The following is a 13872-nucleotide window of genomic DNA, read 5'->3' as shown; positions in this document are numbered from 1 at the left end:
AAATGTGAAAAACCCTGAAACTCAATGCACCGGAAGATGAGAGGACACAACGATCTCTGTTTTACAAATGAGAAAAAGAAGAGGAAGAGGAGAAGCAAAACTCTGATCACAAACAGCCCTCTGAGCCAGGGCTGTGAACCTGACACCAGCACGTCGCTCTCAAACTGCTCTCCAGGCACCTCCTCTGATGACTCCAACAGCACTCAGATGCTTTCCAGCACTGGGGAGCTCTGGTTGCTCTAATGGCAGCCCTGGGGGCACTGATGTTTCTGATAAACCAGTACACCACTGTGATGTTTTAGCAAAGATTTGAACACCAAGAAGAACCTCCAGGTTGGAAATAACAGATCCAGGGGAAAGATGGCTTGGCCAGAAGCTTTCCCCATTGCATTCCCCTCTCTTCTGCCTGGTCAATAATCACCCAACAGGCACCCTGATGACAGAGGAATGCCTCATGAATTATCTTTACACCAGAGATTTTCTAGGAGAGAGTAACTAAGTACAAAGTTAGAGCAAACCTTCAGAGCAAAACTCCCTTATATTGGGCTGTTTCGGGTGAGGATTTAGGGCTCAGACAGCCCTCGTAAGAGTCTCTAGTGTGAAATCTATTTTCACTGCAAACTCAAGTCTCCCCACAAAGATTTGCTCCAAACCCAAGTACTCACGAGGTGTAAAGGCCTGGATTTCAGAGAGGCTCAACACCCTTCCCAGATGCCACCACTGTCACGTGGGCACTCTCCCAGATCAGATTCATGCTACAAGAAGCCAAGAACTTGGACATGAGATGCACCGAGAGCACCCAGACTGGAAAGTGTAAAAGGCGCACAGGTACCAGAGAGAGTCAGAGGAAGAAATGGCTCAGTTTCCAATGCACAATGGGCACAGTGGGCACGTCCCACAGCCACATCCAGCAGCAACCGTCCTGGGAGAGGTGGCAGCTCCTCATGTCCCATACAGAAAGCAGTTCACTGCGATTCACGGGGCTAAATCAGGGAACCAGGAGGAAGAGCAATCCTGTGGCATGCAGGCAGCCAACCTGATACTCAGCTGCTAGCAAAATAATCCCCAGCTTAGCTTCAGCATTCCACAACTCCAGCCCCTTCCTTGCACTGCAGTTTTTGAGGTGTTTGGTTGATCTTGCTCAATCTTCACCTTCCTTGAGGACTGCTGGAGAAAGGCAAGGAGCCTTAAACCACCTGGACAACATTTGTTCTTGCCAGCCTGACATGTCTCAGGCGCTGTTGTGCGTGATACCACCGCGTGGATTCATTTGTGAATACACAGTCCAACCCAAATAAACTTTGGCTTCGTTTTGGAATTGATCTCTGAACAGAGGAGCTCGGCTGTTTCTGTGGGCAGCCGACCCTCCTGCAGGATTTTAACCCTCCCCAGCCCAGCTGCTCTGCACAGGCACACCGGCTTTGCTCATGCAGGGTCAGATGCTTGTGTCCTTCTGTGCAAGGTGAGGAGGAGCGGAGCAGCTCCTCGTGTCCCCAGCCTTGCAACAAACAGCACCGACACCTCGCATCCCCCATGTGGGGGGAGAAATCTCAGCAAGCCCCAGCTATCCAAATGCTGCTGCTTTAAAAAGGCCCTGCTGGCTGCAGTCAAAGCCACGCTATGCCTAACGTCACCAAGTAACAGAAATAGCAGGCGTGAGTGAAGGGAGGAGAATGAGAGTATTAAGAGCGCACAGATTTCAAACATACTTGGAGAGGCAGCACGCTCCCTTCCTGCCACTGCCTTTCCAGATGCGACAGAGCACGGGGATCTGTTGCTGTCTTCCCATGAAGAAGGATTCTCTCTCTTCTTTCTATTTTATTTTTTTTAATGTTCTTTTTAAGTTTCAGCTTTAAGACTACTAGATACGCTTTTGCTTTGTTTCTTGTAGGAAATTTCATCTGCCGGATTTAAAAGCAAGGTTTGAGCAGGAGGAATTCCTTTATCTGTGTAGCTACTGGAACGTGCATGGTGCCTCTGTGTGCTGATAACATAGAAGAAAATGCAGGAATGGCTGAGAAAATTGCTTAGACCGTAAGGTGCTTTGAATGGCTGCTTGGGATAATGAGCTCTTTATTGTGTGTGTCTGCATGTGTGCAAGTGTATGCATGCACGTACGAGTGCAGCAATGGCAGTGACTTTAAAGCGATGCAAGGTTTCCCCAATTTGCTTAATTTTCCTCCTGTAGGAGTGAGGATTTGCCTAGCTGTGGGCTCTGCCTGCAGCCAGCTGGAGTGTCTGAACTGAATTAGTGCTGTAGTGATTTTATGAATGAAGTGAAATGCAGGCTCAGAGGATGAGCAGAGCGAGCAGGCACGGTGCGGGAGCTCTCCCCAGCAGGAGCTGGCACATCAGAGACCTATGCAGAAGAGCACAAACCTGCTACAAGTGCCCAGAACACAAAGTAAGGCAGCTGCAAGAGGCCAGTGCTTAGGTCATGGAAACGTGCACCTGAAAACAAGCTAAAATGAATCCAACCGCATCCAAGAGCTGCGGGTGACTGGTGTTGGGTTCAGCTGGAGCATCCCATGCAGAGCCCTTCACTTCCAACCAAGCATGCTGGTGACCGTGTGGCAGAGCTCCCTAGCATCTGTGCCTCCTTCTTTTGCTGCCAGCACAGATTGTGCATGAGCACTGATGAAGCAGACAATGAGGGGGCAGCTGGTGCATGGACTGGCTGGCTGCATACACCTGAAGCCAAGCAGGAGGGAATGGCACAGCAGTGTGAAGGACTGGGGTTTGCTGGGTCTCAGAAGGCTGGGATGTTGGTGAAACTGACAGAGACTACCTCAGAAAAGCAGCTTTCCAGAGGATAACTGAGCACTGCCTGACCGTGCTTCTTCTCTTCCCTTCCTCTTATCTGCACCCAAGGCATGTGAACAGGAGACAGGCTCTACGTACTGCTGTTTTTCCTTTTTTGCACCCCTCTCCCAACTGTTAAGCAAGAAGAAATCTCTCTGTGCTGGACCGTCCTCTTTTCTGTAGACTTATTTCATGACATCTCCACAGTAGCCATTGACTAGTAATGGGATGAGGAGAAAATCATATAAGACACGAAGAGGATGAACACTGCCCATCCTCAAGTGTTACTGTGGTCACTGGTGGGGGATGTCTATGAACCATGGGCAGCTGCAGGAGGGCCCATGCCTCCAAGGAGCAAGCAGGATGAAGAGCAAAGGAGTTGGAGTGGATGTGGAGGCAAAGGGACACCAAACTCACTTGGAACAGCTGGAGAAGTTTGCAAATTCCCCTGATAAAACAACCCCAGCCTGCCCCAGGGAGCAGGCAGAGGGATGGCTTTGCCTGCAGAGCCCTGCAAGGACAAGGCAGTCCAACAGCTCCTCTGTCCATTTGTTTGGAAAAAAAAAATGCAAATCTGATCTGTGTAAAATTCGTAGCACAAATGTTTCTGTGTGCAGTGACCTTTAGGTCGATGCAGACTTCTCATATGCCGTAAAATCCTGCCATTTCAGGTAATTCCGGTGCTTTTCTCAAGCAGCTTTGATCTCCCTTTGCCTACGCCCAGAGCCAATACAAACTCAAAGCAGCACAGTCAAGATTTGAACAGTACTGGGCTTAAGCTAGCCAAATGCTCCCACATGCAAAGAGTGTCTGCCTTCCGGCAGCAGTCTCTCACTGCACTGCATGGGGCTGTTCAGGCCCATCCACAAACTGGACTGTCCAAAACAGGGCACTATGCATGGGCACACAGACATCTGTGGGCTCATACTTACAGAGCATGTGAAAAGAACTGTAGTTACACACGTAAAACAGTGCAACCCACAACTTGCACTGCAGATGGAAAATGCTTTTCTTCTCCATCACTTAACAATTTGAAACTGCAGGTCACAACAGAGCAGAAGCTCCTCATTCAAGAAAAGCTGTTCTGTGAAAGCACTGCAGAAATACTAGACTTTGAGTTCACTGTATGAAATAGACAACAATCTAGCTGCAAATGGTAAATACAAAGTTTGCCTTCCCTTTTTTGGAGCTTGGACTCCTTCGTGCTCAGAGCTTAGCAAAGAGCTTATCAGCAATTGTGTTGATGAGTGATAAGTTGTCACTATGAACGCAGGGATGGTTTTTTCCCCAGCCCCAAACCAACTTTAAGGATTGCAACAAATGGTTTCCAAAGGTCCACACAATCTCTTTTTCTCCTTTCCAAGCACACTGCAAAATGGCATTCCTCAAAGCTGTGTTCTTGTAACAATGGCATGGGCCTTGCAGGAGTGGCCTCAGTGCAGAAAACTTTTAGTACATGCAGACAGTAAAGGCTCAGTGACAGGTAACTTCTGAATGACAGCCTGTGTTGCTCTGGCAGATTTCTAATTTGCTGATTTCTGATGTCTTTCTTCTAGTGGAGAATGCAGACCTTCCTTACAGGAGACCTCGCTAAAAAATGGTTCGCCATCTTCCTTCGGTCGCATTTCTAAAGACAGAAAGAAGAGCTTCTCAAAAACCCGTGGCATGAACAGACCCTCAGGCATCACAAGGCCAGGAGGATGTCCCTGACTGACGAGCTGGAGAGCCACTTCTCTGCAACCCCCTACATGGTGACAGACACGAATGAGAGCAGCCTATTCCGAATCAGACCCAATGCCTCTGTCAATGCCACTGGGGAAGGTGCACCAGCTGCTGGTTCCATGGAGGACATGATTGCCATCTGCACCATTGGGACGATCCTGTCCCTGATGTGCGTGATTGGGGTGACAGGCAATGTCTACACCTTGCTGGTGATGTGCCATTACTTGAGGTCGTCTGCCTCCATGTACATTTACATCATTAACCTCGCGCTGGCAGACCTGCTCTACCTTCTCACCATCCCTTTTATTGTTGGGACTTACTTCATCCAGAAGTGGTACTTTGGGGACGTTGGCTGTCGCATCCTGTTCAGCCTGGACTTTCTCACTATGCACGCCAGCATCTTCACTCTCACAGTCATGAGCACGGAACGCTACTTTGCTGTGCTGAAGCCCCTGGACACAGTGAAGAGGTCCAAGAGCTACCGAAAGGCCATCGCTGTTGTCATCTGGCTGGTGTCACTGCTGCTCACCCTCCCGATGCTCATCATGATCCAGCTGGTGCAAAGGGACAACAAAAGCATCTGCCTTCCCACCTGGAGCAAGCTGTCCTACAAAGTCTATCTCACCATCCTTTTTGGTACCAGCATCGTGGGCCCAGGGGTGATCATCGGTTACCTCTACATCCGATTAGCAAAGATTTACTGGGTGTCACAAACAGCATCCTTCAAGCAGACCAAGCGGCTGCCGAATCAAAAGGTGCTCTATTTGATCTTCACCATAGTGCTGGTGTTCTGGGCTTGCTTCTTGCCTTTCTGGATATGGCAGCTCCTCTTCCAGTATTATGAATCCTTCACGTTATCCCCCAAGGTGATGAAGAACATTAATTATCTGACAACCTGCCTGACCTACAGCAACAGCTGTATCAACCCCTTCCTCTACACCCTGCTCACCAAAAACTACCGGGAGTACCTGAAGAACAGACAGCGAACCCTCAGCAGCAGCAGTGGGTACTTCCAAAGGAGGAATCGATTTCAGAGGATTTCAGGAAGATCCATGTCCACAAGCAGTCAGCACTGCACAGAGACGTACGTACTTGCTCACGCTCCTTTGGGAAACAGCAGTGCCTGAAGGTAAAAAGCATCTCCACGAACGATCGATATTGATTTCAATGTTGCTGTGATTTAAAGTGTGCGTTGTAAAGGCAGTCTCAGCAGCTCCATGATGTGCACACATTTAGTTCAGAGGCTGTGCCATATTCTGTTTTCATTTCCTCCAGTGCCTGCTGCTGATTTGATGCTAGCAACACTCAGCTGAATATCTCTAAACGGTCTTTCGCTTTCCATCTTTATATTTTATAGTGTGTGTCTCCTCAAGTAGCCATCAGTAATGAAAACCTGTTATAGGGCCGAGTTTTTTAATAGTATCAGCTGTCTCACAGAGTTTAGAATTATGTTATCTCGTGAATGGCTGTCATTTGTTCTTTTTAAAGCAGTGATGCTAGATTGGTACTTGTATGAGAGCTGAAAGTGATGAAATAAAGACAAAGCAGCTGACACTTGTGACATGCAATCCAGTTTGAATCGGCATGGAACTGGACAGTTTGGATGAGGAATGTCCAGGGCTGTTTGTCCTGGTTTTGGTCACATTCATGTTTATTTTGCTCTCTCACACATGCACTGGGCTCACTCCTCCACTCACGGCTGTAGCACAGCAGCAGCACATTGTTAGCAAGACAAGCTTCCCATGACAGTGAAAGTCAGGGGACACTCAGCATCCCTAACACACTGACCCCAAACACAAGCACCCATGGAAGGAGCATCATCCACCCCAGACAAAGTCTTTCTTTCCCAGTATATCTGCCTTTTTCTCCTCCCCAAGGATCAGGAGCCTCAGCTTTTGTTCTTCTCAGGGCACCCACTAACAAACTTCAATACTGAGGGACCAGAGCTCTGTCACTGGGTCTGAAGAGGAAGGACAGAGGGAGAGGTGGGGGATGTGATCTGTAGTGGGCAGAGCTGTGCTAACAGAAGTCTCTCATAACCTCGGTTATAAAAGTGCAAGTTCCCTATTGCCAAGATCACTTGCTCTGTTCACAGAAGATGGCTTTGATTTACTGCTATAAGATGTGAATGCAGCCCTGCCTACACCAAGAACACTTTAACTTTCAGTGGTGACAAAACATCATTAGTACAGATGTTCCCTCTGTGATGTTTGGTGCTGCCAGCACCCACACAGCACTACTCTCCCACATTAGTCATTACCTTATTAGCAAGGACAAAGCTATGCAATGCACAACTCTAACCAAACTATGGGATTAGATGCAGATTAATGCTCAGGAGCAAATTCAGAACCGCAGTGCCATCCTCCAGTGTGCAACAAACTGCTTTTTCTTATACAGGAACTGAATTTAGTCTTTAACTTAAGTTTAGGGAAAGCTCCCATGAGTTGAGTACTAGAAAGCAGAGTGCATCTTTTCTAAAATCAAAGAGTGAGAAACAGAGGATGTTTCAGCTCACTCAGCATTACACACCCATAATGGTGATGCAGAGCAGTTACCAAAAGCTGCAGGAACAGATCTGTCACCAGAGTCAATCAGCCAACCCTTTGCCCCCAGCAGGACTGCTCTGACTGACTTCTCCAAGCCCACCATAACCAAAGCATCCGAAAGGAAACATTTGAAACAAGTCTGCCATTGCTCCATATCTCAGCCAACACCCTAAAAGCAGCAGGAGCAGAGTCCCATTGGAGGTCCTGCTGTGCCCTGGGACACAGCCTCACCCCAGGACACCCATCCCATCCCCAGTGCTCATTCAAGCCCTGAGTTGTGCCCTCAGCTGGGGCTGGCTTGCCAAACCAGCACCACAAAAGAAAGAGAAAGGAAGACACCCACAAGTCAGGGAATGATTGCAGGTGATGTTCCCATTGACACTGGCTCCCCTTTGAAAGATGAGATGTTTCATTCAAGCCTTTCAATTTCCACCCCAGGCTGTTCTTTTCATTTTATTCTGTTCCTCCTTCAAACACTCACATCCATCACCACTCAGTGCAGGCAACAATAAGGAATAGCATTCCAAGTTTGCAGGTAAAGGCAATGCTCCGACAATTCACAAGCAGGCTCTGCATCCCCCGCTAATGTGATGCACCAGCATCACCCAGGCACCAAACAGTCTTGTCCCTAAAACCAAAAGATCTCTGAGTATAAGAGGTCGAACGCGTGCAATAAGTGAAGTCTGAAGGAGGAATTGCTTTCTCCATGAGGCAGATAAATTGCTTGGTTAATGACAGCCATAAAATAATTATTTCTCCTTGCAGAAGACTATTACCAATCGCAGCACCAAGAGCTGATCTTCACCTCATCTTTATATACCCATAGCAATTTGAAACGATGCGTGTGCACCCGCACCCTGCCTGCTCTCTGCTTCTTCACTGGGTGCAACCTGACATCCTGATGTCTCCCACCTCCAAACCCCAAGAGCACTACTCCGTGCCCACCAGCTGAACCGCAGCCACCAAAGGTCAAAATTCTTTTTCTTTTTTTTTTTTGGTCTGTTTAAGCTAGGATGCATTTAGAACCGCCTCGAGACTGCAGGAAAATCCAGCTGTGAGCAAACCATAGCATCGCACCCATAGGGCGGTGCCTGCAGTGCTGTGAAAGGTTGGTACCCAGTCTGGTGGCTGAAACAGGCAGGAGCTGCAGCTGGGCCCAGAGCAGCTCTCAGCTGGGCGCTGCCTTCGCCAGAAAGGGATGACGTGTGCATACTGAATTGTCTCCTTTCAGCCTTTAGGAGGCAAAGCAGCACAATTTCTCACTTCAGGTTGAGGTTTTCACTCCCCTGATTGCTTACGTTTAATGTTGAAACACCTCCTCTTTGTTTTGTCCAAACCACTGTATTCTTACACAAATCCCATGGGCAGCCATGCTCAGTGCCACTCGTCCATCCATCCAAACACGGTTTGCATCCCAGTGCTCCTAATTTGCACTCAACGGTACTGATTTAGGCGTATTAAAAATGTGGTGGAATCAAAATAATTGAGGCGAGAGCACAACAGCAGACAACAAATTGCTCTGCAATAATAGAGATGTATATCTGAAAGCAGGATCCAAAAGGAGAGACACAGCAAATTGGGAGAAGGAGAAATGAGCAGATTTGGTGCTGATTCCAGGCTTCCCAGTGCAGGAAAACTGAGAGGCAAACGTTGCAGAAAAAAATCAGACATGGTTGCATGGATGGGAAGCAGCAGATAAATCCATTGCTGATATTAAGAAAGAAACTCATATGAGGAAAGTGATATTTTTATGCCCACTGATAGACCCTTTCCTAACTTTTATTGCTCAGGAAGATGCTGGAGCTGGAATAGGCAGCAGTTATGTGTTCAGTAGCAATGCAAGAAGCAAACAACAACTGAGCTAAAAGACATCAAGAGCAAAAATTCTTTACTCCATCCCAGCTACTTCTCTCTTAAAACAGACATTTCCCTTCATTTATCACTCCTCATGGTACTGCAGCACATCAGGCTGTCACATGCTGTCACCAAAACGGCTTCACTTCCTGCAGCCTGTGCTTCAAGGAGCCCAAAATGCTGCAGGACAACACATCACCCAGTGGGTGACACTCACCAGCTGAATTCCCCATGCAGCTTTGCCCCCAGGATGCAGCAATTGGCTCATGCAGTGGATGCAATAACCATGTTAAGATTAAGCTAAGTGCTTGGCTTTATTCAACTTTCCCAGGAACAAATTCCCCATCACCATAAGCACTGTTAGAGATCAGGGAGCCCAGCAGTCAAAGAACTCAGAGAGATTTATATGCAAGCTGAAGGCTCGCTTCTAAATCCAGTCTTCCCAAATGTTTATCATCTGGAAAGCCATCTGTCTGCCAGTAGAGCTCACGCTTTTGCCACAGGAGAAAGTGCAAATATCACAAATTTGGTTTCAAGGAGCAAAACGCTCCAGCATTCAACATTTTAACTGTCATTAGATTTAATTACATGACAAGTAGCTGCCATAACTAGCTTAAAGCTGTCTATAAGGATGACAAAATAATGCTGTAACAGCAAATATATACAAAATCAGTGAAAGCAGCTGCTTCAATAATAGAGGTGCCCAAAGCAGAACAGTGTTCAAGGTGCAGCCTCACCAGTGCCCATACAGAGCCATGATCACCTCCTGCTCTGCTGGCTGCACTATTGCTGGTACAAGCCAGGTTCCGTTGGCCTTCTTGGCCACCTGGGCACACAGCAGGTTCATGGTCAGATAAGCATCAACCAACACTCCCAGATCCTTTTCCTCCATGCAGCTTTCCAACCACTCTGCCCCAAGACTGCAGCGATGCCTGCAGCTGTTGTGATCAAAATGCAGGACCCAGCATTTGGTCTTGTTGATGCTTACCCCATTGGCCTCAGCCCAGCTATCCAGCCTTCCTACTCTCGTGCAGATCAGCACTTCCTCCCAGCCTGCTGTCATCTTGCAGGAGAGTGGCAGCAGGCAGCTACGTGCTTTGGGAACCAAACCAGCCAAGGTTGCCTTTTGCAAGGAATTCTGATTGCTTTCAATTATTGACTCCACTGCACAAATCTGAGCACACGTGGGCAGCAGCAGCAGCATGGCTCCAGCTTTTCCTGTGTTTGCATTTATTTGAAATGCTAAGGGAAACACACGCAGCCAACCTCCTCCTGATTACTTGTTTAGTTTATGGTTTATTGCTCAAAAGAGAGTATAACACCATTAATTCATTAACCGCTAGCATTACACAAACAGAATTGCTGCACCCAAAATAGTGATGCGAGTCAGTGAGTCACTGGTACTGTGTGATATCTTTGGAGGGAAATTTGGATTTTGTTTCCAGAAGGAGGGATGGACACACCTCAGCACTGAGGACAACCAGGGCAGGGGCAAGGAGCTGCCCCAGCTGCCCACTGGGGAGAACTCTCTGGGGGTCACACTACAGACAATGCAAAATACATCATAAGATGGAATTTCCAAAGCGTTTCTGTCCTTGAAGCATCTGAAAATGCTACTCTTCCTCCTCTCAGCACCCTGTGCTGAACCTCCCTGTGCTCCCAGCCTTCTCCATGGCCAGTTTTCAGTACATCAGCTTTGACCATCTGGCTTTGCTGAGACATTGCTGCGTCCCCAGCTTTTTTTGACGGATCAAAAACAATAAAAAGCAGTTTCCCATTTAGCAATCCCTCATTAATCAGTGCTAGTTGGCAGGCTGATTACAATTTAGTTCAGCTAATTAAAGAAGAAAACATCTTTATAAGAAGCTAAGACTTGAATCACTGTCTGCTGTCTAAAAATTCTTCCTTCCTTTGAAACATATGTCTGAAAAAGAGCTGTCTGTGCCAGCCTGCGACAGAAAGCCCCTAATACTGCCACACTTCTGCACCATAGCAAGGAGGGAGCTTCCATTTACGCCATAAATGGATTGAGTTAGATATTAAGCAACCTCTAAGACAAAACAAAAGCATGAAGGCACCGCACTGCAGGATCAGCCACAGGATTTTGGACATTCAGTGTTCAGGCTGACTCCAGTGCTGTTGCTTTTTCCGGTTACCCTCACCCAGGGAGGCTTGCTAAGCCCAACCCATCTGTGTAGCTGCTATGCAAGGTAAAGCTAAGATGAAAAATCTAACAAATGCATGATGTGCTCAACAACCACAGACCTAAAAGTTTCCTTTCTCCTATACTACCTGGAACACAAGCCCATTATAATACTTATTTAAGAAGAAAAATCCCTAGGCCTTGATGCATGGGTTTGGAGTGCCTAAGAATTACCTTGGATGTTCTGAGAAACACAGATGCCTGCTTTAGATATTTTTCTTGGGGGGGGAAAAGCTCCTCCAAGCCTTGGTAGTGAAAAGGAAATGCTCAGCCTATATTTCCACACCATTCCTAGAGGCAGGAGGTGGTTCCTCTACCTTCCCCACAGCAGGACATTCTACAGAAGAGAAGGGAGCAATAGGGTTTTACTGAAGACACCTGGCTGAACTTCAATGAATCTTTGCTGAGCTGGCTCCAACACCGAATTTTCATGCAAAATCAGACTAGCTGCTCTGTATTTCTGTGTTTAAGGCTCTTATCTCTGAGCTGCCCTTCCTTCCCCTCAACTTTCCTCTGTCTTACATATTTAAGGTAAAAAGTCCCCAGGGCACTGTGTACCATTTACAAAGCACATGTAGATGCTCAGCAGAGTGAGGTCACAAAGATGACCAATGTCTTCAAAAGCAGCTGTGATACAAGCAATGGATTTCTGCTGCTATGGTTAAGAATAAAAGTGCTTACTACAGAGAGACGGTAGCTACAGGGCTTTAATCCTGCACAGAGCTGGTGTTGTGGGGTCAGGTTCACATGGAGATGATACACAGCATCTTGCTCTTGAGCAAGAAAGTGGCAGGAGATGGCCCTGCGGCAGCAGAGATCTTGCCAGAGATAGCATCACACAGATGCCTCTGAAGTCATTGCACCAAATGTCCTTTCTTTTTCCTTCCAACCAGTAATAAGGCTACATTTCTGCCCTGCTGTGGAAAGAACAAATACCTCTGAAAATCTGCTGATGCTGTGGAAGAGCTGCATTGGGATATTCAGGGCTTCTCTGTCTGGTCAGGCAAATCCATCAGTACCAAGTGAAAACCTTGCCCAACTGGATTAGCTATCACTGCATATCTCAGCTAAAGAAAGCAGGCTAATGCTAGATGACCTAAGAGTTAGTTAAACGTGGATGTTTCTCTTAAGAGACACGAGTTGAATTCTCAGCTTCAGGAGCATGAAGCAGCCACTGCACTACCCAGCACTGCTCTACCACCCATAGCCAGTCCAAGCCTACAAGCTTCACCTGAAGATCAGCTTTGAAACGCTGAGAAACTGCCTTATGTAGAGTTTCTCCATACAAGCCCGCAAGGATCCAGACATGCCACAGTTCAGCAAACTTTAGAAACATCAGACCACAGCAAACCTCCCTGCACTACTGTGAGACAGAGGGGTGAGAGCAAAGGGCTTCTTCAGCTTTGGGTTGCAGATTTTGCCAGCCAGGGATGGAAAATGGCTGTGGATATCTCTCCTCAGAGTTAGCAAACTCCTCCAGAAGGGAATGCATCTCAAACCGCCCAGCTCTAACAGTGCTGGGGTGTCCCTCTGCCTGTCCTGCAAGTAGATGAGCTCCCATCCCATGTCTGGGCCTTGAACAAGGACCATAGTATTTGCTTTCCTTACTGAAGTCTCTTGAGGCTAACACGAGAAACGACAGCACAGTTTACGGAATACTCTTTGCTCTTTGGACCTTCTTTTTAGCATAAACTAACACACCATTCTATGCCTTCTTTCTTCCTGAGTTAAGAAGAGAGAGGATCTGCCAGACCAGTTGGGAGAGAGAATAACTTACATTGGAGTCCAAACAGGGAGACTTGAGAGATCTGCCAAAGCTTGGCATAGTGCAAAGCAGCTGCAGCACAGAGAGATTCAGCGTTTCCCTGCTGCAGGAAGGGTGAGCTTAAGGAGAAACCTTCCCCTGGGAGCCAAGCTGAAATGTGAGCACTGCTCAGCACAGAGGCAGGACAACGCTGAGTTATCCTTGGACGTCTCCCCAGGGCTGAAGGGATGTTTGTAAGGGCACTTTTTTAAGGAAAGAAAAACACACCCAAGCTGAGTTAAATGGCAGATGTTTCTTTAGGCCGAGTTTTGGCGTGGGATGCAGAACAGGATTGTTCTGGCATCACCAGAGGCGGCACTTTTGTGGAGCATCTCTGTCTCCATTTATTTATTTTTGGAGGTCTTTATGAATGTGCAGCTCCCCTGGGGGCTGCGTGGCATAGGGTGGAAGGGTCTCACACTGCCTACAGATGGGGGAACTGAAAACTGTCTACATGTAGCAGAATAACCATGTAGGGGTGCACGTCAGAGAGCACGTGCACATGGCTGTATCAACACAAAAGCATTTGGAAGAGCTACTGCATCATTCTTCTTTGCATGACAGAGGCAGTACGTGGAGTTCAGTGCGTGCACTTGGCCAGGAGAATGAGCAAAGGACAGCATTCCTTCCAGCCTGCCCCAGGCAGCTTTGTTTAACATTCCTAGTGGATCAGCAGCAAAGATAACAGAGTCAAATTTCCATCCTGGCAAAATCAAATGTAGGCTTGGTGTAAGGGGTCACAGAGAGAGAACCAGGAGCTCTTCATAAAGGAATTTTTTAAGACTTTCACAGCTACAGAGATCTGTATCACAGCTGCTTACCATCACTCCCACTGCCTTGAAGCGTCTCCTGCTGCAAGGTGCCAAACCAGCTCAGCAAAGCCAGGGGAATAGATGAGCTTTGAAACAACAGCACCTAAAACCCCCACAGGGAGGAACAAT

At 47.5% G+C, this 13872-nt stretch overlaps 1 protein-coding gene and 1 long non-coding RNA gene across 2 annotated transcripts in view; both read left to right on the top strand.

Moving 5' to 3' along the window:
* Positions 1 to 13872, top strand: part of LOC128082974 (uncharacterized) — a 201361-nt gene that overhangs the window by 112596 nt on the left and 74893 nt on the right. The gene's annotated exons all lie outside the window — the stretch shown is intronic.
* Positions 1708 to 6071, top strand: LOC128082967 (urotensin-2 receptor-like). Its single transcript, XM_052687721.1, has 2 exons — positions 1708 to 1921; positions 4359 to 6071. Exon 2 carries the CDS (start codon positions 4503 to 4505, stop codon positions 5649 to 5651), a length of 1149 nt encoding a protein of 382 aa, XP_052543681.1. The 5' UTR covers positions 1708 to 1921; positions 4359 to 4502; the 3' UTR covers positions 5652 to 6071.

The sequence above is a fragment of the Tympanuchus pallidicinctus genome, unplaced genomic scaffold (assembly GCF_026119805.1).
Source record: "Tympanuchus pallidicinctus isolate F22 unplaced genomic scaffold, pur_lepc_1.0 scaffold23, whole genome shotgun sequence".
Classification (NCBI taxonomy): domain Eukaryota; kingdom Metazoa; phylum Chordata; class Aves; order Galliformes; family Phasianidae; genus Tympanuchus; species Tympanuchus pallidicinctus.
This window is presented reverse-complemented; position numbering and strand designations above follow the sequence as displayed.

Excerpts from the sequence above, each read along its gene's own strand:
- LOC128082967 (XM_052687721.1), top strand. The coding sequence starts at position 4,503 with ATGTCCCTGACTGACGAGCTGGAGAGCCACTTCTCTGCAACCCCCTAC.